General features: G+C 47.3%; 7 protein-coding genes across 7 annotated transcripts; 2 read left to right on the top strand and 5 right to left on the bottom strand.

Moving 5' to 3' along the window:
- Positions 1-729: 729 nt before the first annotated feature.
- On the bottom strand, positions 730-1941 carry BP5553_06530 (uncharacterized protein; the record flags this gene model as incomplete). Its single annotated transcript, XM_032015153.1, has 2 exons — positions 730-1407; positions 1465-1941. 2 exons carry the CDS (start codon positions 1939-1941, stop codon positions 730-732), a joined length of 1155 nt encoding a protein of 384 aa, XP_031868574.1.
- A 1083-nt stretch (positions 1942-3024) lies between these two features.
- Positions 3025-6121, top strand: BP5553_06529 (Uncharacterized protein; the record flags this gene model as incomplete). Its single annotated transcript, XM_032015152.1, has 5 exons — positions 3025-4359; positions 4423-4905; positions 4965-5763; positions 5832-6019; positions 6080-6121. The coding sequence occupies 5 exons, from the start codon at positions 3025-3027 to the stop codon at positions 6119-6121; spliced, it is 2847 nt and encodes a 948-aa protein (XP_031868573.1).
- Positions 6122-6530: 409 nt separating this feature from the next.
- On the bottom strand, positions 6531-8270 carry BP5553_06528 (uncharacterized protein; the record flags this gene model as incomplete). The annotated part of the gene is made up of 5 exons (XM_032015151.1): positions 6531-6707; positions 6769-7359; positions 7465-7529; positions 7724-8152; positions 8216-8270. The coding sequence occupies 5 exons, from the start codon at positions 8268-8270 to the stop codon at positions 6531-6533; spliced, it is 1317 nt and encodes a 438-aa protein (XP_031868572.1).
- A 2466-nt stretch (positions 8271-10736) lies between these two features.
- Positions 10737-11807, bottom strand: BP5553_06527 (Uncharacterized protein; the record flags this gene model as incomplete). The annotated part of the gene is made up of 2 exons (XM_032015150.1): positions 10737-11578; positions 11639-11807. 2 exons carry the CDS (start codon positions 11805-11807, stop codon positions 10737-10739), a joined length of 1011 nt encoding a protein of 336 aa, XP_031868571.1.
- A 410-nt stretch (positions 11808-12217) lies between these two features.
- On the top strand, positions 12218-14127 carry BP5553_06526 (Uncharacterized protein; the record flags this gene model as incomplete). Its single annotated transcript, XM_032015149.1, has 5 exons — positions 12218-12572; positions 12637-12806; positions 12916-13110; positions 13169-13702; positions 13825-14127. 5 exons carry the CDS (start codon positions 12218-12220, stop codon positions 14125-14127), a joined length of 1557 nt encoding a protein of 518 aa, XP_031868570.1.
- A 1875-nt stretch (positions 14128-16002) lies between these two features.
- On the bottom strand, positions 16003-20103 carry BP5553_06525 (uncharacterized protein; the record flags this gene model as incomplete). The annotated part of the gene is made up of 4 exons (XM_032015148.1): positions 16003-16759; positions 16813-17590; positions 17644-19673; positions 19796-20103. 4 exons carry the CDS (start codon positions 20101-20103, stop codon positions 16003-16005), a joined length of 3873 nt encoding a protein of 1290 aa, XP_031868569.1.
- Positions 20104-21846: 1743 nt separating this feature from the next.
- Positions 21847-22584, bottom strand: BP5553_06524 (uncharacterized protein; the record flags this gene model as incomplete). The annotated part of the gene is made up of 1 exon (XM_032015147.1): positions 21847-22584. The coding sequence occupies one exon, from the start codon at positions 22582-22584 to the stop codon at positions 21847-21849; it is 738 nt and encodes a 245-aa protein (XP_031868568.1).
- Positions 22585-22891: the final 307 nt, after the last annotated feature.

Genomic DNA, 22891 nt, shown 5'->3' with positions numbered 1-22891 from the left:
TCCTGACTACCAGCAACTAAACTTTCAGTACGATGGCTAGAGTGTGTTGCCAATTCATTAATTCGTCAAGTGACAACCAGTTCAACTTCCAGAGCCGTAGGGGGTTGGGTCTGAGCCGACTTCTGGAACTGCTACACAGTTACAGCTTCAAGTACTACTGGTTTTAAACACCCCTATACCAATTTGTGATTGTGGTGTCTACAACCGGCAAGTAGATGATGCCAACATGTTATGATGGTCCTCCAGCAGAACCAATGCAAGAGAACGTAAATGATTCCAAGTCCAAAACAGATGCTGCGAGAGCGGGTCAATTCCTACCAGATTTAATTAATCAATGATCATATCGCTGCCCGTATCATAAACGCCTGTCTTTATAATAATCAAGGCTAGGAGATTGGCTGTCGCTCATGACTACTATCAAAGCCTTGCGTGATGTACCTAATAGACTAGTCCAAATTGTGTTTCTGTCTACAAGTGTGATTCAACTATGAATGATTGCGCTGAAAATGGCTGTGAATACAACTTAGTGATGTGGCTGTATTTTGGAGGTACTAATAAACAGGCAATAATTCCGGGAGAAATCTATGAAATTATGAATGGATATCTGATGTGTGGACAGTGATCTTCACGACGTTTTGGATATAGGGGGGAAAAAATGCTTTTTGGTGCAAAACATAGAAAGAAAGAAATGGAAAGGAGGGACGAATATACTGGTAAATTGGTAATCAATTAATCCAATTGCATTTCGTCTCCAAAGTGGTGTGGTATGGAGCTTCTCTGACTAACGCCCATTGAAGGTTCTGATATGATCTCAGGTCCTATTTCCATGAGGGACTCCGCATTTGGAGTCCAATCCATATCATTCATCGGTAGTTCATTAATTACCTGTAGCGCGGATTCCAGTCTATTTCTTGCTGCTTGCGGGTCATCACTATTCAGCTTATCCCATTCATCCAGCTCTATCCTTAGCTGATGAAAATTTTCCTGCCTGGTTACATCCGAGAACATGAACATAAGGTCTTGAGCGTGCCCCGCCATTTTTCGTAAGTCCGCATTGTCACATAGATGCCGATGGACGGCCGCGTTTCGGATCCGTCCAGTATTTGCTAATACGCCCTCCAGATTAGAAGTAGATGTCGGGTTAATGGCTTTGCCTGGGATATATTTTGGTAGGAGTCTCCTCCACTCGGGGAGCTCGACTTCCTGCGAACATGTGTAGTTCTTCTCACACAGGATGTTCTGTATCCACCTCGATGCAAAATCATAGCATCCCTCCTCTATTATTCGTTGGATCATGTTAAGTATGAAGTGTTGTACCTTGTAAGGTAAACCAAGGTCTGGCGACTTCGAGGAGCGGCGAGGATCATCGTCCTTCGTGTTAAGTTCGGGCTTGGATACTGAAACTATCTGTTCGTATAGTCTGGTTAGTGATGAGTTACGAAGAAGCATAGAAGGCAAACCTACCCTAGTCAAAACCTCTGGGCGATCTGCCCTTTCCTGCCATCCATTGGTATGACGAGGAGCCCATCGACTGGTAGCAAGCCCGTATTTCTCGCAGTCAAATCTGTCAAGTGGGCTAATCGAAGGATGAGCAGGCCCCCTGCGGCTCTCGCTCCATCTGACTGGCATATTCGAATGCGTATTGTGCGATGTTTGTATTCTGTTCCCGCTCGGAGAGGAGGTATTGGGTATACCCAATATTGGGGTGGGGTTGTGCGGCTTGAACCCATTTCGATGACCAGGACTTCCTCGCGATGCACTCCGAAGAGCCTCCTCCTTTGGAAGCGAGCATTGAAAGCAAGCCTGACGACTGGCAAAGTTCGAAAAGCGACATGAAAGGCAGGTCCAGTCTCCAGTTCGAGGCGTGTATCGTGAGGGTCCGTTGCTGGAGGACGCCCAAATGCTTGCCTCCAGCCCTTTGCTACCAACATCCACACCCATCTTAGAAGATTTTTTAGGAAATATGAAGAGTCGAGATTAGTTCTAATTCAATTGCATAGAAACAAGAACCTTTGCGTCTCTCCTTACTTTACCTGAACAATGCGGATGCTTTTGCACCGTGTTTGGACAGGGAGAAATGAGAACAGAATTTCTCAAATTTCTCAAGAAACAAGAGATCTTAGCATGGCTCCAAAGCGTGTAAAAGGAATCGTAATAAGTGAATGTGGACAGTAGAAATACTGCTACAGTAGCATGCCAAAGGAGGTGGTCAACAATGCGTTATGGTCGGGTTGGTAATTATCGCTGTGGGGGACGCGCCGCAATTCTCGAGTCTCCAGGACTCGGCTCCACGTGCTTCAAACCCATCAGCCGCCACAGTATTTATACCCAGCTACTCTACCTACCTATTTATTCTCCGAAACCCTGTAACCTGCCAACAGCCATTTATAGACACCTTTCTCTACAAGGAAACCAGCTGATACGCAGGGTTCTTTGTTGGTCCTCTTTGAGGCCTCCCCGGCGCATCACAAGCACTACCAGACAATCGGACAACGGCCAAGCTGGTAACTATACGAATAGGGATGATGGATAACCCGGCTCTATGTGGCCATCAAACCTCCAGGAATGATATGGTGTAGGCAAGCAGCCACTTTAGCTTGCTCTACATAGATCGCCCGATTTCTAAGACCATCTCTCCGATCAGTCCATGGCTCTCAAGATACCGCTGTGGCGTTGGCCATGTAGCGTTTGCCTACATGGCGATGAGGCTATGCGCATGCAGGTTGGGCGGGTTTGCACATTACCCGCCATGACCTACATACTGCGTGTTGCAGAAACGGGGGCTTTGCATCTGCGGCCTGCACTTTAGGTGTGATTGTTGGAACATGTTGGAATTGTGAAACAGGACGGCTGACTGCCTAGTACTGATCACCACCACACCTGGAAACGAAACCTTTAACTTGACCACTGGTTGCACCACAAAACTCGTGGGTGTACTTTCCAACAATTCTTTCGGAAGCACTTCTATCCAAATTTTCCACTCACGGAGCAAAAGCCTTCCTAGCGTGGGACCACAAGTTCGATATGGCGAACTCAAATGGTCTCAAATTACCTTCCCTGCAGAGGTTGCAATCTGCTGAGCAAATGGAACTCCTCGATGTCGTTGATTCTCTCCGCGCTCAAGGCTTGAGCGAAATCGTCGCCTTACCTCAGTTGATTGTCTGTGGAGACCAGTCTAGCGGCAAGAGCTCTGTGTTAGAAGCAATATCGGGAATCCCATTCCCGAGGCAAGAAAACTTATGTACTCGATTTGCAACGGAAGTTATTCTTCGCAGAGCAGCGAAAAATGAGATCTCCGTGTCTATTGTGCCAGGGAAAGACAGAGCACCGCCCGAACTGGATCAATTGTTGAAATTTGGACACGAGTTGACAACGCAAGATGACTTCAAAGGGTTATTCAAGGCTGCTGGGGATGCCATGGGGCTGTCCAGTTCTGGAAAATCCTTTTCCAACGATATCCTAAAAATCGAATTCTGTGGTCCATCCCAACCTCAACTTACCCTTGTTGATCTTCCCGGTCTTATCCATTCAGAAACCAAGTCACAAACTGCCGGCGATGTGCAGCTAGTCCACAATCTAGTGCTACAATACTTGAAGAACCCACGAAGCATCATTCTCGCCGTCGTATCCTCGAAGAACGATATTAGCAACCAGATCATTCTACAGCGAGCTCGACAGGTTGATCCACGAGGCTTACGGACACTTGGAATTATCACTAAACCCGATACTTTAGTGAAGGGGTCTAAGAATGAGGAGTCATTCATCGCCTTGGCAAGGAACGAGGACGTTAAGTTTTCATTGGGGTGGCATGTGGTCAAAAATCTCGACTCGGCCATTAAGAATGATGAGGATCATTCCCGCGACGAGCTTGAAGATCTTTTCTTTAAGGAAAGTCACTTCAGTCGTCTACCCACAAATACAGTTGGGATTACATTCTTACGAACCCGCCTCAGCAAAGTTTTGTTTAACCAAATACAAACAGAGCTCCCAAGGCTCGTTGAAGATATTCAAAGTCAGGTTACAGCTGCAAGAATTATTCAAGACAGGCTCGGACCTAGTCGAGCGGAACTTGAGGAGCAGCGATCCTTCCTTATTTCAATCAGTCAGTCCTTTCAGAGTATCTGCCGAGATGCTGTGAGGGGCGACTATGACCATGAGTTCTTTCAAGACGACCCGAACCCTGAGAGGCGGTTATGTGCAAACATCATGAATTTGCATTTCAGATTTGCTGAGAAGATGCGAAAATCGGGCGCTTCCTGGGTTATTGTGGATGAGGAGACATATGATCCAAAGTGTCGGACGCGCGAGAAAGCCATCAAGGAAGCTAGCAAGCTCTTGAAACGTAGTCGCGGGCGCGAGGTACGAATATTTTACCTCGAATTGGTGCATGTTTGAGCAAAAGAACTAACATTGGCAATGTAGCTACCTGGTCTCCCAAATCCACTTCTTGTTGGCGAGCTTTTCCGCGAGTATAGCCGACCGTGGGAGGACCTTGCTAGGCTCCACATCAAAAACGTCTGGGAAGCCGCAAACAGATTCCTCGAGCTAGCAATAAAATATCTGGCGGATGAGGATGCTTGTGAGAAAGTCTTGCGTTTCTGGTTATACCCAATCATGGACGAAAAGTTGAACTCGGCTTATGACAAGTTAAATGAACTTTTGGAAGTTCACAAAGATCACCCTTTGACGACGAACTATCATTTCATAAACAATACCAAGCCAAAGGATGCCGACAGCAAAAAGGGACTTGAAGAAACATTGAAGAAAGAATTTACACAACCCGGTCAAAAGATGACCATCGATGAGATCAGCCGCCTTCTGTCAAACATGAGCCCAAACGATGCCCCGGATATGGATATGATTGCTGCAGAAGAAGCTTTCAACAACATGAATGCATTTTACGAAGTGAGGACTTGATCCTTTTGTTAATTACAAACTTCTATGAGCAAGCTAATACAGTCTAGGTGGCGATGAACCTCTTTACAGATAATGTCCCAACTCTTGCCATCCAAGCACCTATCATCCGAGAAGTGCCGAAGATCTTCTGTCCCACAGCTGTATTTTCCATGGATGCTGATATAATTAAGAAAATTGCCGGGGAATCAAAGGAGAAGTCTCTAGAGAGGGCTGCAATTGTACGCCGGTTAGAAATTCTTGAGAATGGCGCCCGCATATGCAAACAATATGCCAAGAGGCCCCAGTCTTGTGAGCTTTACCCAAATATGACCTATATTGAAGACAAAGCTGATGTTCTAGCTCTTGTTTCCTTATCTAACGATAGAACTAAAGTGGAGTCCCCAGTTCGAAGCAAAGAATCCGGGAAGAGGCCGATAAGTGAACGTGCAAAGTCGCCAGCTACCTCCTCTCCTTTTAACCATTACGTTCCCCCTACTTGGAGTAACCCTTTCGAAACTCTACCCGAATACAATACGTCGAGCCCTAGTATGTTTAACTTGAAAAACGAGTCTCAAACTGCCAAGGACCCAAAACCTGCCAGCCCATTCTCTCTTTTTGGCTCACACAATCTGAACACCACAAAGAGCGGCGAAGATGGAGCAAAATCTAAGATGCCGTTTGGGAGTCCTAGCCCCGGTATTGGGAGTCCTAGCCCCGGTATTGGGAGTCCTAGCCCCGGATTTGAGCGCAGGATCAACGGATTTGGAGCAAAGCCTTCGTTCGTATCTAGCACATCTTCTGAGTCAAGCACGGCAACGGCAAGTAGTTCCATATTTGGAAGAAAGTCTGATGTGTCAACTAGTGGTGGTTTATTTCCCAGGTAGCGTCCCTAGTCTACCTCTATGCCTTTGGTCAACTTTGCTAATGCTCCCAAGCAAGCCTCCCCCAAAGTAGCACCCAAGCGAAAATGGCAAGAATGGTCATTGAGGCAACGCCACCTACGTATTGGACACCATATAAAACCAATTTGTATCAAACAGAGGGATTCTTCAGTGGGCCACCAAGTTTTGATGAATTTCAAAGCATTAGTTCGATGCCAAAATTTCAGACATTTTCATATGAGGTATGTAGTATAATATAACTGAATTTATCTTTAATAGGTATCAAGCTAATACTAAGTTAGGAGCTAAGGCTTAGGGATTATATGCTAGTAGGCAAGGCTTGAAAGGAGATGTTGTGTTCTTGATTTCTTAGTGCTAAACGTTTTTCCGGTGTACTTTTTTTGGTACCATTCTCATCCTCTGTTATTTGGTGTATCCTTTCGCTCATGTATAATATTGCATCGGGACTTGGAAGTATATTTCTTTAAAATGATACACAATGAGCTTCTAGCGTGAGAACCTAATAATGAGTATTTTACAGCAACAGTTATGATTCGTTTCTTCAGTCCGTTAAATCTGTGAATTGCTAAAACCACATAGAATCAAGGCATGGTTGAATGCGCCGGGGATCTTGAAGGCAGAGGGATGGCAAGTATGTCATACTTCTTTCTGCGTTTATTCGATCACTCGCTGACGTTTCTAAAATCTAAACGGAGTTGACTCGACGGGAGAGCAAACAAACAATGTCTAAATTCACATATCAGGCGATTCATCTAGTGAATCCAGCAGCCGAAGCATCAACGATCTTATATCTACTTTTGGGTCCATCCTCGTATGGTGCAATAAGGATGTTGCCATCAGCGTGGCCGCCTCAGCTTGTGCCCCTGAAGCGCCTGCCAGTTCCGTTAGCAATGCCCAGACGTTTGGAAGCTGGTGATGCATGCGTCAGCCAGATCTGGTAGTGTTTTTGGAGGCGCCTCAGATCACAGACCTTATTTGGATACAACCGATGCAGCTCGCCCAAAGTCCCTGAATTTGGTATTCCACCGCTTAATAGGCGAGAGTGATCCTCATCCCCATCCTCGTGGGCGCTCGATCCACTACTTTCTAGCGACTTCTGATCTCTTGAAAAAGCCGGATCTGATTGCTTCCTGGGGGTCTTCTTTTCTCGTCGTTGGGCAAAGCGGGTAAACTCCTCATCATATATCCCCTCCGCAGCTTTGATAATTTGGTCTCGGAATCCACGCGATTCCGACGTTGTCCACTCCCTTGAGTGCTCATGCAGGTTTGACAAAACACTGCAGAGATGCTTCCCTCGGCTCGTCTTCTGGGCCCGGTCTGCCACTGAGTTCTTCTCAAATTGACAAGTGTAGTAGTCGGAGACCATGGAATCGAAGTTTTCGAACCCAGCTCGTTGAACACAGGAGAGTATGTATTGGTACTGCGATGAGCGACTACTTACATCAACTAAGTCTTGGAGAGGGGGGTTTTCTAATGCAGCGGAGGAACCGCAGCAGCAAGACTTCATGGATGAAGTTCTATCGTGGTAGTGAGCTCTGTGTTTATTTTCCTTTTGATTGTGCTACCCTGTATTAGCTCGGAATGGAGAAGCTGTTGTAACCCTGGGAGAGAATTAACTTGCCTGAATTGTTGGACTCCCGGATGCACTACCCCTTGAATTAGGCACTGGATGCTCGGTGCTATTCATTGGATTGTCAATGGTAGAGTCCGGTTGTGAAAGCCACTCCAATTCTAGCGGTATTGTCATGTCGTAGGGAAATCTTGACACACTGTGGGAGGGCGGCAGTGAGGCACAGGATATTTGGCTGGTTTGCGGGATTGACTTTATCTGATGATGGTCGGGCAGAGTATGAAACCTCCATTGACTTGACAATGCTGCACCTCAGAGGTCAAAAGCTGGTCGGAAAAGGACAAGGAATACTTACCCATGGCGTCGGCATCAAACCTCAGAATCGGATCTTGGTGGGCACTCGTCTCATCTCCACGCAGCCCATTTAGGAAATTTTCCCCACTAAGAACGTTGTAGCGATAGCTGCTTAGCTCCTTGTCGAGCACGGAATCGAGATTCATTTCGCAATCAGTGCTAAATACCGTACTTGATTGCTCTTGCATGAGGAAAGCATCGCCATAGAGGTGATACGTGTTGTTGTACTTCGCCCTATTCTGGAAGCCGGGGAGTGATTCTCGTCGACCAGTGGGTATTTCTCCGCTTGTTCCGCCAAAATCTCCTTGTTCCTGTGCTGTACGCTTTATGGAACTAGCCTTCTCATGGTCTTGGTGCTTTCCCCCTGTCTCTTCGCTCTTATTGTTCTTATTGATTTGGCCTCCTCTTTTTTTGAGCCCTACATCAGTACCTCGGGATTAGCACGGAACAAGCATCTCCAAGGATGCATTAACGCCTGGTTGAATGCGCGTACGATGATTTCTTTGGGCCAACCGGTTTTGCATTCTTCGTTTTTGCACTGGGTCCATTACTGCTGTCACTTTCCCAACAACTGGCCAAGGCATGTGTGTACTGCTCAAATCAAGCACAAGCATCACAGCAGTTGTCATAAGATCTTGATCTTTGTTTGTTTGCCTGGGTTAGAAGCGGATAGTTATGTATGCTTAAGCTGCATAGACAAGTGTCTCGCGGGTCGGCTTGCTGTTCTAATCCTATGCTGATCCTGACGCTGGGTACAGATGTGGGGCGAAATGTCGTAAGCCCAATCCTACATTCCATTTGCAGAATGTCTGGTTACAGGATGCAGCTACTTGATGCAGGATTTTGGTTTCTTTAGCGCTATGCAGTTTATGCAGGATTTCCGGTAGGCGAATCATGATTAGGAGACTAAAAGCACTTCTGACTTTTGATATACAGCTGGCTTTAGTGTGTTACACTATTCTAGGATTTAGTTCAAGAGATTCTATAAAGTTGATACTCCGAAGCCAGTGGGATACGAGGTCTATAGGACGACAGACTATGAATAGTGTGTGCACCAGCAACAGTCTATCAGGGATCCTGTTTCCTGATATTCGATATCGGTTGTCCCATATGAAACATTCTATTGCCGCCGTTTGAATTCTGGATCGTCCCTCTTGAATCCTTACGGGCTTTGATCCATCTTGGATCGAGTGGAGGACGTAAGATCTGAATGGCATACGTACGTACCCCCGCCACCCCCAGAACGTCGCTACTGATACGGGATGGATGTGACGCCTTGCGATAGGAATCACTGCGCTCACGTATCTGGAAAGTGCCTGCAGACGCCTCACTCTTTTAACTAAGCTTAAAACCCTCCGTGAGACGCCAAATCGTCGCTGTTAGCCCGGGGCGTTCTTTGTCTCGGCTCTAATTTGGGCGCAGGGGTATTATACCGTGGCAGTGCAGGCCAATGCTTGGAGATGGGGGTAAACCGATGCCGACTTAAAGATTCCCTGAGATCATGTCTCGGCATCAAGAAATGAATTGCTCTTCTGGTATCTCTGTCTGACCGATCGTCCAATTTCGAGAAACCCGCCCCCATCAACACTTCAACCACAGCTCGTGACGGACACGCCGCTCAATGCAAGTTAAATCATCGAAGTCAAATTAGGGCAATGACAGAGGCTTCCCAGTGATCCCGCGTATCACTCCGTGGTGCAGCGGGATACAATACAACACGGGTCCTGTAGGGTATGCCAATGATCATTCTTGACTAATTGCTTTTTCTATCCGCACTCGGTATCGCACTCGGACCGATAATATTACTTCTGCTAAACAAATGTCTCACATGAAGAGACCGAGGTGCCGTGAATTAGGGATTACCAGTGGATGACCATCGCTTTTTACCTGAATTTGCTAGTCTTTATCTGAATCTGCCCTCATATACTGGCAAGTATATTTTGTTCTGCTTGCAAATAGCCACGTGGAGGGCCATTTCCGTGAACAAGGCAACTTTGCAATGCAGGATATATGCAGCCAATCAAAAGAGAAGGCGTCGATAGTATTTTCGTCGCCGCATAAATTGGAGGTGTTATGTTGTTTCGAGTATCTACGAAGTGCAATGAGGCGTTCCCTCTATACGAAGTAGACGATGTTCCTTTTGTATCAGATCTCTTAGCTTGGGGGCACAAAGCTTTTTTAATTAGGCACTATAGCCGAGCTCGAATTTCCCCCCTATTTCCGCTACCGCGCACTACAAAAGCTTGGCGTCAACCTTCCTCACTCCCTCTTCACTATAACAACCTAATCTCTTTAGCATATTTTTGTATTGTTAAGAAACAAGCTAGCTTCTAAATTTTTATATTATAAAAATCTTTAAATAGTAATACTTCTTCAGTATATTTCCTGGCCGTCGTCCCCCCTTCGTCTCTCCGTTCAACTTGAACTGCGCTATAAGTCCACTGATATATTCGCTACTAGAGTCTTGGTCCTCTATCACATACACTATTTCTACGCACTTGCAGGGTTGCCTATAGAGCTCACTGGTAGAATTCCGTTTTCGAGGGCCTTTGGGTATGTTGAGGTTGTCTATCGTACATGCGAGCGAAGAGAACGTGTTCTTTGATTGTCTTATTTATTACTACGTCGCACTACTGTACGAGATCTAAGGAAATTTACAGGTAATCTTGCTAAACGATGTTTTTTTAAAAAGTAGGTTGTTGATCTCTCTGGTTTTTTGGATTCTCTGCTCTCCTAGAGCTCCGCGGAGCGTCAAGATAAAGCCGCACAGAAATGCAGTAAATGATTGCCTTGAACCAGAGGATTATGAAAAGTAAAAAGAATAAGAGCGCGGGATCAGGTTCTGAGAGCCAAGTGCGGAGCAGTGTTATGGGAATTCGTACGTTTGGTCTAGCTTACGAATTAGTTTAGCATCGGCAGAAACAGATGACATAGTCAAGTTGCCTGTGTTTTGAGCGTGGAATTCTCTAGCTAGTCTTCTCTCCTGCAACCCTAACCAGGAGTACCTTGACTGTTCAGAATTTTAACAGCCAAGCATCGTTCAGCCGTTCATTCGTTTCTCCCAAGCCACCGAGAACCAAGATCTCTGAGTGGCTAACTACATCTGCATCGAACCAGCCTCTTGTGGGTGGTTCATCAGAAGCATCAGTCCTTGTGGTTGCAACCTCGGACCATGTGGCAGAAGCAATATCGTAGATCCAAACATCCCCGAGCATTTTCCCTGCCCCTTGATGGCCGAGGGAACTAGGATCTCTTTCGCCAAACAGAGTCACCAGGGAAAGATTGCCACCGACGACGACGGGTAGGACAGCACTCACGCTCCTTGGTGTGGGACCTGATATCCCGTCCGCCAAATACTGTCGCGATGACCAAGTGTTGGTCATAGGATCATAAACGTCAAGGCTACCGCCCTGCTCGGTCTGGCCGTCAAACCCGTGCATCCTATATAACAAGCCCTGCTGAAAGACAATGGAAGTTCCGCCGCGCGGTGGGGCAGGCGCTTCTGCAAGTTGGAGCCATGTACGACTGGAGGGCTGGAAAGACCAGAGGTCCGACAGCCGTCCTGATTCTGGGCATCCAGCGTGTATGTAGATTTTGTCGTCACCGTTGCTGGCGGAGCAGTGGTAGCTTCGGGCAGGAGGGAATGGCTTTGAGGCATCGGCTGGCGGAAGCAGAGTCCAGGTCACTGCTGATGGATCGAATACCCATACTGCCCCGTTCTCCTCGACCGGGGCCATGGCTTCTCCGCCACGGCCCGAGTACAGATATATCTTACCATTAAGTGTTGAAGATGCTGAGCCAACGCGAGGTGATGGGGATGCTGAGGGCGTCGTCACGACCGCTACGGAATGGGCACCTGCAAACGAGATGATTAGTTATATGCGCTCCAAAGATATCTAAATAACGCCATGCTTACTCCCGGATTTGACGTCCATTTGGTAGACATGGTTATCTCGCGGCTGCCTAGGCAAAAGCTCTCCACCAAATATGTATGCAACATCATCCACGACTGAAAGGATATGTGACGAGCGTTGCAACTTGTCCGAGGTACACAACTGGGTCCAAGCGGCAGAGATTTTAGCCATTGAGAGAAGGGTCTATTAAATACGCAGTAGGGTTGAATTGAATCAACCCGCGATGTGGTTGAGAACCTTTAGCTTCTATTCCCGGTGTGGTTGAGCGGACTATGTGAACCTCAGTTCGGTCACTCAAGCAAAAGTGGCCGCGGATTAGTACTTATGCCTCGAAGATCACCAACTCGGCGCTAGAAGGTTGCATCACGCCATCTAAAGGCCGCGGATGTGAAGCAACCCGGATGGCTCACTACTCTACTTCGAACAGAGTCTGCAGACACACAAACAGCTCACGATCTGTTTGGTTTTATGTTTAGGTAATCAGTTATTGTCATTCATTGGTCGCTCAAAACAATCCACGACTTTGCCCTTTTCCTGCCATCCAAATCTTTCTATCCAGACGAGCGAGAAGCACTTCAACAATGGCATCGTTATTAAATGGCCCCGCTTCAGCGGCGGTCGATGAACGGTGTCCCCTGATCGCCCATCCTGTGGCAGACGCCAATTCGAGCGCCTTCCCCCACAGCGAAACCCAGAGCCATAGAGTGGCGGCAAGAGTTGCCAACCGACTTTACGTGTCTCATTTCTTATCAACATGGAACACTCGAGTCTTCGAATTCGGCGCGGTGCTCTACCTGGCCTCGATCTTCCCGGGGACACTGCTGCCCATGTCGGTTTATGCTCTGACTCGCGGCACGGCTGCCATAATTTTCTCGTCGGCCGTTGGGCAGTATATCGACACAGGCAATCGTCTTCGAGTCGTCAGGCTGTCAATTGGTAAGGCGTCCGTTCAATCATAATACTACAATCCTCTAATTGACCATGATTTTGCCCGGTATAGTCCTGCAGCGACTCGTTGTAGCAGGATCATTGGTCATCTTCTACATCCTCGCTATCGGTCTGCCACTCGCTCACGGCGCGGAGACGGGCCTGCTGGTGCTCCTGGCGCTCTTGGCATGCGTTGAAATACTCTGCGCTATCATGAATCTGGTGTCCGTCGAGAGGGACTGGGTAGGCCGGGCATAATCTATCGGCTCTGAACCAAGGCTGATCCGGCTGGACAGGTTGTTGTCGTCGCCGAGAATGATCAAGCAACGCTACGAGGCTAGTCAACATATAGTATAGTCTGCTGCCCGTCTTGCTGACTGTCAATTTAGTCATCAACGCACGAATGAGGCGTATCGACTTGATCTGCAAGCTTATTGGTCCCTTGTTCATAGCTCTCATCGACGGCATCTCAACGGAAGTCGCAATATTGGTCAATTTGGGAATGAACGTAGCGTCGGTGGCTGTGGAATACTTTGCGATAGCCAAGGTACGTCTCACGACAGTCATGTTCTTGATTAGGAACCATACTAAGCCATCGCTCGCAGGTCTATTACGAGGTTCCCGAACTACAACGGCCTAAGAGGAAGCCCCGAGAGGAACTGCTCGATAGAGTATTCGAAAATGAAAGCCACTTTGCACACAACTGGCGGCATGTCCAAATGGCCATAAAAAAGAGCAGCCAGGATTTTAGTCTCTACTTCCATCACCCGGCTTTCCTACCTTCATTCGCTGGCGCTCTATTATATTTAACAGTGCTATCATTTTCAGGGCAAATGGTAACCTATCTACTCTCAGCTGGCTATAGTGCTGCCCAGATTGGTATAGCAAGGACTCTGTCTGTAGCCTTTGAGGTCTTATCCACATGGGTCGCACCTTGGTTAATGGGGAGAATTGGACCTATACGCGCCGGTATCTGGCTAGTTAACTGGCAGATCGTCTGTTTGGTGGCTGGAATAGCGGTCTTTTGGGCACTCCTTAATCGGCCTACCATCTCTGCATCCGGGCTCGTGGGTGGCACGATCCTAAGCCGCCTAGGTTTAAGAGGATTCGACCTCTGTATACAGATCATTATCCAGGAGGTTAGTCATCCTCATGCTCCTTCTGATTGTTTATTGCCTTTTCTCTTCCATTTGCCCATCTTGCTCAAGCCCGGTTTTCTTTGGTCTGGTCGCCCAGACTTATCAATCTATACTGCGTATAGGACGTCGAAGCCACTCACCGGGGATCCTTCTCCACTGTCGAAGCTGCTTGGCAAAATGCGTTCGAGCTTTGCTCTTTCGTCTCCACTATCATCTTCTCGCGCCCCGAACAATTTAAGTGGCCGGTGCTCCTTAGCGTCGTCGCGGTCGTCACCGCGGGGGTCCTATACACGATCTTTGTTTATTTGCGGCGTGGTCACTTATTGCATCTAGCGAAGTGGAAAGACATCATGGGTTCCCAGAAGGGGAGGCAGCGCTCAAGGGAAGAGGGAATCCAAAGGATCGCATCGAGTAGTGATATGTAGAATAGCTAGATAGGCGGCGAGCGTTGAGATATACTTCGGCGTCACTACGGGAAATGTAGTAAACTAGTCAGAGATCTTGGTACTCGATGGTTTGGGAGAAACGAACGAATGGCTCAACGATGCATGACTATTACAATTCTAATCAATCGAGATAGGGCCCAGAAGAGAAGACTAGCAAAGAGGTGCTATAGAGCCAATATTTTAGATATCATTAAATCAAGAGGCAGAGTGGCTTAGCAGAGGATATCTTTTGCTATTATGCGCTCCTAATCACAGGTATGCTTTCGTCTAGCTTTGATGCCCGCTAAGAAATGAAGATGAACTGCCCTACGATCAGCCCCCGATATCAATACCAGCAGTGCAGTATACTTGTTGCTAAACTTATAGAGCACTTCTAATGCTAGAATATATAGAACTGCTGAACCAATGTTGCTATGGTGCTATATTCGGATACTACGGAATCGTTGACGCCTGCTATTGAAGATAACACCAAGCCCCTAAGTCTGATGGGCCAGCACTCCAAACGCGAAGAAAGTCGGAATGATTGGTTACCTAGTGATTATTTGATCTTGTAGGTGCGAGCTGCCAATGCAAGTCAGGAATGCACTCACATGTGTCAAGCAAGTAGCTCTGCCACATCCTTGATCGCTCATGCTATGCCTTTGGGAAGAACATATAAGTATATATTAGTTACACAAAAGTCATTTGGATCAGCAACTAAATAGAATATGATGGGCATTCTATAATTTATCAAGTCTATGATAGCTGGTGACCTAGGCGGCGTTGCATTTCATGCGGTCAGCGAGCTAATCCAAAGTTTCAACCAAACTTCTTTGGTGTGGGTATTGACTGTAAACCGCATTAAGACAAGACGACTGAAGGTAGTGATTGGGCAGCACTGCGAGTCGACCGCTGGATCATCTACGATGTCCCACACAAATGAAAGGGCTGGTGTGTTTCCTCTTCCCAACCCTATGCCTCACGTGAGCAGCACCGCCATTGCTTAGGCTCGGCTCAGGTCTGCTCACCCCTCCTACGTGACGCAGCGTTGCTAAGACTTACCTCATCAGAAATCATCAACTTTTAACGAGGAGGCCCGAAAAGGTCCCTCCCCCAGCTAGGGATCTTTAATATGTTACAAGGGATACTTTCTACATCTTTAGTCAGAAAACTTGTAACCTCTTCTAATAGCTTAGCTTAGATATGTTATATTTCTGCTAGCAACTGAAATAACCCAAGTTTTGCTTGTCTCGAGTCCACTACCCTAGTTATTAGGCATATTCTTTGCTAGATTAAGACTTCCAGGAAAAATGGACGTTTATTGTTGGTGCCACCGCCGCCCTGTCCGTGGTTCTACCTTTCCTTCAATTGTATACAATAATAATTGGGATTCCCCAAGGAGATTCTTCAATTTGACTCCGGTATCTGCCTTCAACCACCAAGCCACTCAGTCAGCTGGCCAATACAACATTTTCCTCGGCTGCTGCAGTTTCCTATCGGTAAAGATACCCAGATTCTGCTATGTCTAGAACGAGTGATCCTAAGAGCACGAGAAAGCAAAGGATTGAATCTTCTGGCCTGCGACATCAGCCACATCACTAAGGACAAAAATACCTCGACTTGTGATACGGCCATCCTAAATATGTTACAGAGAAGTCGAGGCAAAAAAAATCAAAAGCGGGGGGCAACACATATAAAAGAGGTATACATTGGAAGCAATCCCCGCCCGCAGAATTAAGAAAAACGGCTTCACTTGGCAACCTTCGTATTCAAGAAAGTCAGTTAAGTGAACTCACACTGAACTTTACACTAAAGGAAAAGAGGCTAGCTACGTAACGTGCTCGACAAGTGATCTGCTTGACCATTGCTATATTATTACTCGATTACTATTGGAATTGAGGGACGATTCAAAAGAATAAACTTTCCTAACAGATATCCAACACCAACACGTTCGTAAGGTGTCGTGCCATGGGCATCTGAGATCGCCTTGACAATTAGTACATAATGTTTCTTCGTGCCTGCGTCGCTGGCTTGCTGCTTCTCGCTACCGATGATCACGCATTTCGTCGAGGCACTTGTTACTACCTTGCCGCCATCGTAGAATATGAGGGCTTCGCTTCCACCAGCGCCTGGAGCAATTTCGAAGTCGAGCGCCTTGGCCTGGATAGCCATACTGCATTTCAGTTGACTCGTCCTAAGCCATGAAGCTTGGGTGCGTTTTCCGAATGGCAGGATGACATCAGGGTCGTTCCAATAAACTTGGCCGCCTTCAGGCTTGACGAATGAGATCTCGCCCTCAAAAGCCATCCACGACCAAGTGGGTGGAATCTTGCGAGTGTGTGGTCCCCGTGGAATCTTCTTCAGCAGTTTCACGCCATCAGCACGTCGCCAGAGCAAGCAGCGACCCCAGAATGTCTCGAAGAGCCCCGCGAGACTTTGCGTTTTGAATGCTTCAGTCAGCCGCTCTATCAGTCCATCGATGGCGATAGGTCTGTCTTCCGGATGTGAAAAGTTTAGTCTGGTATATCGCTGGAACAAGTCGATAAAAAGGTCGATTTGCTCCCCTACGGTACTCTCTAGTCGGATCGTATAGTTAGGAAAATTTGCGTCGCCGAGAAAAGCAATCTTATCACTAATCAAGGCGTATCAGTCATGCTCGCCTTGCTAAGAGATTCCGTAACCTACTTTTTGAGTTTTGCCCACGTTTCGCAGCGGATGCCGTCGCCACATTCCCAATACATCTGGCTCTCTGTAAAGAAGATGGTTCGACGCGCCAGCGCGCGTTCCTGTAAGACCCATCCACGGCGGTTGAGAGGACTATTGAGGACATCCCGCTCAAAATCATTGGTGACTGGAGAGACGAAGACATTGCCCATTTCGACGTATCGTGACTTCCGAACTTGCAAGAAGCCATCCTTGGCACCCATAGCATTGCAAGCGGCCAAAACGCAGTACGCACGACTGAAGGTCGTTTGCATCTTGTCTGCTTGCTCATCGAAATCTCCATCCGGACCTTGTAGGATGCAGAGAGAATCGATCCACAGATAAGTGCATTTGAGGGCACGCGTGATCGCCATGGCATTTTTGAAGCTCAGTGGCAGCTCCTTCAGTGGGATATTTATCTTGCGTTTATCGAGGTTCTGCTTCATTGTTACGGCCTCAACAGGCATGTCGCCCCACTTATGCGAGAATGCAATATATTCAATCTGCCTTAGATCCAATCCCAGAGCTGCTGTCTCTATGATCTTTGATTTCTTCGGGTGTTCAACACTGATGAGCCTTTTCGGTAGTATCTGCTTGCCACGCCTAGGAGCGCAAACATCGCGGTGGTTCAAGTTACAATCTTGTAACCATGCCTGTGGCAACTCTATAAAGGAGTCAAGAGTGTCGGCAGGAGGGTCGGGATCGCTTGGAGTTGGTAATTTCGGTGCACCTATTGGGATTCCTGTGGCCTGCTCCGTCGCTATTTTTCCTATTAGACCGAAGATTATAATACACCGAGATCTTGATGCTTACCGCTTTCATTACAGCATAGCCGGAGAACTTTCAGATCAGTACCATAAACTTTCAGATCAGTTCCATCCAAGATAAAACCGTTGTCTGACCGGATCAATGAGAAACGACTCTTCAGATTCAGGTCCTTGGCCGCCGTGTAGACCAGTTCACAGAGATCGCACACGAGATCGCACTCTTCTTCATCTGAGTTGCTCTTCAACTTGCCCATTTCAAAATCGATCTTTGATGACAAGATGTCGATGCCTTTGCAATCTAGACACAAATCGTGTACGCTAGAGGCGGAATGCCTGCCAGCCACGTTTGACCCAACGAAGGCATTGTCATCGATGGTCTTCCATTCACCTTCCAAGCGGTTAGTATATTCGCGCTGCATTACTATTGCGGTTCTTTGCCCTCGGGTTGGGGGCTGGTTCATTCTCTGTGCATCATAGGGTGACAACGACGAGCCACCTGTAGATTGTGGTGAGCCGTTTGTGCTTGGCTCAGCCGGCTCCGGTAGAGGCACATTTGTGCGATCAGCGCCACTAAACAAGTAACTTTCATTCTCTTTGGTATTTGCAATGATCAATTCAAGCTGCTCTCTTAGGTCTTTGGCATTTGTACGAAAACCTTCCTCGTAGACATCCGAGTTTTGGGGCAGATGAATCTTGAGAAGTCTCTCACTCACCAACTTGACCAGGTGACCGATTGCACCATTGCGTTCAGGGTCATGCTCTAATATATTTTCCATCCAGCTAGTAGCCGCATTGCTTACTTTGTATTCCCCTCCCTTTCCTTTCCTCCAATATGGTGTCGCACCTGGTTCTCCTGTAGTCAATTTGTTCGCGCTCAAGAAGTCTCCGACAGAATTGTGGCCATATAGAAACCACAAGACGATTTCGAAAATAACACAGCCCATAGACCAGATATCGAACAAGCGCGAAATCTTCTCTTTGGCCTGCTTGTAGTTTTTCTCCTCCAGATCTGGTGGCTCATACCATCGTGTCCTCCACAGCTCCTTCTCCTTGGTGTCCCTCATATTTGTCGCTGCCAAGTGCTGCTGTGCTCTTCCCAGATCGGCGAGCTTCAAGACACCTAGGTAGGCATCGGCTTTGCCATCAGTGAAACGCAAGATGTTTTGTGGTTTGATATCACCATGACGCCAATTCTCCGAATTGAAATTGGTAGTTCTTCGCGTAGGATTTGGGCCACCATTTACCTCCAGGCTTGCCGGATCAGGAGGAGAAACCGAGAGGATGGGTACACGTAATGCTTCACCATACGGTCTCGTCTCATCCGCGACATCTAAATTAAATTTAGGCAAGGGCTGGCTATCCGCAAATGGTACGCCGGCATCAAGACCATCTTCCCTCCCGTGTACATTCCTCACCGGCAGGCGTTCCGGAGAAGATCGTGTCGAGCCGCGTCTGCTATGTCGTCCAGGCGATTGGGAGCTAGTAGAATGCATTCCCTCTAGAGCGTCCGCTATTCCCAACACCTGTTCCAGCATTTCCGTAACGCGTTGACGACTTTTCTCGACATCCAGATGATCCAATTGACGAGCTGGACTTTTGTCCCAAAAATCATGGGGGCTTCCGCCGTCGGCCCACTCAAGCACAAGATGGTATGTATTGTTCTCCGGTCGTGCTGCCTTCTGCTGGTAGGCGGCAAATGCTTGGATGATATGGTCGCGCTTTCCATTCAGCTGCTTGTGGGCTTTTGCCTCGCGGTGCCATTCGTTATGGATGTCATAGCCGGGGTCACTGATTCTTCTAAGCGTTTTCAGCGCAACGATAATCGTATTGTCTCGCACGTTAACCTTCTTCTGCTTGCTAGCGAGCATCTCCACGCATGCAACGTCGCTAAAATGGCCGCTAGGTAGCTCTCCAGACTTCGCTATGAAAGGGAGAATTCGATCATTATCGAACTCGTAGATAAATTTCTCGGTGTCAAACGTGGGAACAAGAAACTGCCATCGTTCGCGTTTGAAGTTGTTCAATTGTGTCAGATCCCAAGGATCGTGGTAACGGAAATAGTGTGTACAATTCTGACTTTGTGGTCAGCTGGCTGTCAGTGAACTTATTTGCCATTAGAGCTTCCATAGCGTTTAGACGATCTTTACAGTCTTTGAAGACCAGCAGCAATGTTGCAAATGTCTTCTTCGCATTGTTACAGACATATTCGATCAAACGGTCGAGTCGTATAGCTACCACCAAGCGCTTTTTGGATGTCATCTGGTTGGAATAGCGTATCGTATTTATCGTCTAGGAGATAATGACCTTCTGGATCCAATCCAATAGGGTTGTTATTCAATATTTTCTGGATTTTATCACGGAGGTCATAGGGATCTGCTTCGAGGTGTCTTTCTCGGCCATCATCTAATACGGCCCCCGCAGTTTCATTCGGTTCGGACTCTTCTCTTGCGCTCGATACGTCGATTTGAGGTAGGTTATTGACGGGTGGGTTCCCTAAGCTGGCCATTGTAGTGTCCTAAGTGCGGTGATGGATCGTAAATTAGGTGGAGGTGAAGGTGGATGCAAAAAATTCCACCAGAGAAAGAGGCCAGGCTGCCATTTTTAGAACTCGTCGTTCTCAACGATCAGGCTGGGTTTCTGCAACTCTGAGATCCCCGTATAATTCAAGTCCCGCCATCGTCTGTTCTCATTCGTCGTGGGGTGGGCAGTTTTAGCTTCCTGCAAGCCACAGAAGGTATCACTGCGGTATGTGGTCCATCACTTGTATTCAGCGGCTCCATCCTGCGAGGTCCTCGTGTGGCTTGGCTGCGTGGCTTTTGCCAGCAGAGGTGTTTTCTCGCAATTTGCTGATCAAGGCAACTTGTAAGGCTTAGTTATGGCATCCTAGCTCCAACCATCGGTTGAGAAGAATGATACGTCCTCAATTTGATTTGCTGAATGCTAACCAGAGTTGAGAAAGGCGTCATGGTTGCAAAGAATACGATCAACACTATCCACACGTTAGTCACTCTACTCTACTACCTCTTCCAATAAACCTGGTCACCTTAGGCCCGAGCCGACCCTCATGTGTCAAGCCTTCTCAGGCTGCGCTCTCAATCCCAGCGAACTCTTCTAGGTTCACAGGGATATAAAGGGACGATCTCATCGATTAAGAGACCTTCGATCGTCGAGCAGGTTCGCGCTTATAACACAACGCACTGCCAAAGAACAAGCAGACTAGAGCTCTACTGCATACAAGGTTCATATTGGACGGAGCGGAACCCATAAATATGGTTCCGAAGGAATCCTTGTCGGAGCCAAAATAGGACCTGCCCCTAGAGTCAAGACGAGGAAAGTGTAGACGGGCCTAAAAGGAGCCAAAACGAGCCCTTCCAGATACTGAAATAGCTCTTTAGTGCATGCTTAAGCTTACTTAGCATGTGCTCAAGCTATACTCAGGCCGTGCTCAGGAATGGTCACCCTCGGCCTCAGCTTGCTCACCAATAGCTCAGGCTAAAACAGCAGCAGCTCAGGTCTAGAGACGAAAATAGAAAATGCAATGAGAACATTCCCATGTGGGTTGTCCTGAAACCTATCGGTGCATGACAATGCCTAGTCGTACATGGAAGAATGAACATTTTAAATTTTTCAATCGCAACATTGCCTGACTCTAATGGCTTTTCGGCCTATTTGATGATGCTTCATTGCTTCACAGACTATCAAAGGAAGGTAGGGGTAGGGAGGAGGGCGTCGCCCTAGACTTTTCCTTTCACCAAAACCCCGAGAAGCTGATTAGCAAGAAATGGACAAAGTCCTGCATGGCTTCCTTCCTTTTCCTATCGATGAAGTCAACATCAATCGCTCAATCACGAGCATGGGTGTCCATTCGTTAGTTACAGTTGAGCTGCGCAATTAGTGTCACCCTAATATGGGCAATTGAGATGATAGGAGCACATTAGGGAATCCTTCTTGAATATGAAGGCACTGTAGAAAAAGAGTGGCTTATTTTGGAGTGGTAGTAATTGTAACTTAAGATGATAGGTATTAATGGGTCGGCTAAGGTGTTCAAGATACATATATCTTGTTTTGGCATCAAAAGATTCCATCATGGAAAACCATATTTTCTCGCTTTCCGGTTAGGGCGGCAACTTATTCAAGTCATGGTTCATATTTAATGCTAAAAGTAACATCTTAACCCTACTTTATATTGTACCAGTCATTTACCCTAGCTAAAGCCGCCAACTTGTCAGTAGATCAAAGTCCCAGCTACTCAATTGTATGGCTCTTTTATCTCTTCAGTGCTCATCAGTTCAACAAACTCCGCTCCCCAATCGCTCTCCAAATCAAGGAGAAATGTAGTTTCTCCAGTCCCAACAGCTCCATCTTTTTCCTCGAATACGTTGTTCATACTCCTTCCCCTCCATTCCTGATACTCCTCCCTACTTCCCCACCCACTTATTTTTACAAATTCCTTCTGTATACTCTCCACACCCGCACCTTGACAGCTGCAGCCACCAACACAATCACACTCACATCGACATCCATGAAAGATAGTCCAAGGCTTAGTGGTATCCTGCAAGTCCTTCTTATCCTTCGTTAGATTACCCCCACTAATTTCAATTCTCTCCAGGACAACAACTGGGGCATCAAGCGGCAAAAGCGCATTAGTCATCCCGCCGTATTTATCTCCGTCATTTTCGAACCTAACATGAATGCCCTCAACGAAATCTAACACACCCTCCTGCGAACCCAAAACCTCATCCCTTAGCTCATCATTAGTGAGGAAAGCCTTATGAGCAGCCACGGAAGGCCAGCTTCCAAGGATATAAATCCCCTCGCGCCCGTCTAGATTATCTTTTGGTGAGATGGAGCGGTAGAAGCGAGAGTGAGTGAGGTGAACCTTTTCCGCGAGGCTTGCTCGGACTGTTTGGAGGATTGGGAGGAGTGAGCGCGGCGTGTGGGGTGAGGTGGGGGAAAGGGAGAGATGCGTTATTTCTAGGACCGTCATTTTTGCTCCTAATATAAGTCGTAAGATTTATCGGTTTTGGAGAGTTCATTTGGTGTGTCTGATGGCCTGTGTCTGATGCGGGTTCCAGCAGTCGCGGAACGTGGGTCTATTTTGATATGCGGGGAACCCGGTGGGGCGGTGCGGCCCGCATACCTAGTTGGAGGTTTGATATCCTCGTATTGAAGAATAATATATTACAAGACAAAGTTGTGTTTCAGCGGGAAAATATTCCCAAGCCTAAAATCTCTCAGGTAGGGCCCAGTAGGTGCTGTGCACCCTATAGATTCTATCGATACTCAGTAACTTT

The sequence above is a fragment of the Venustampulla echinocandica genome (assembly GCF_003357145.1).
Source record: "Venustampulla echinocandica strain BP 5553 chromosome Unknown scaffold_4, whole genome shotgun sequence".
Taxonomy (NCBI): Eukaryota; Fungi; Ascomycota; class Leotiomycetes; order Helotiales; family Pleuroascaceae; genus Venustampulla; species Venustampulla echinocandica.
This window is presented reverse-complemented; position numbering and strand designations above follow the sequence as displayed.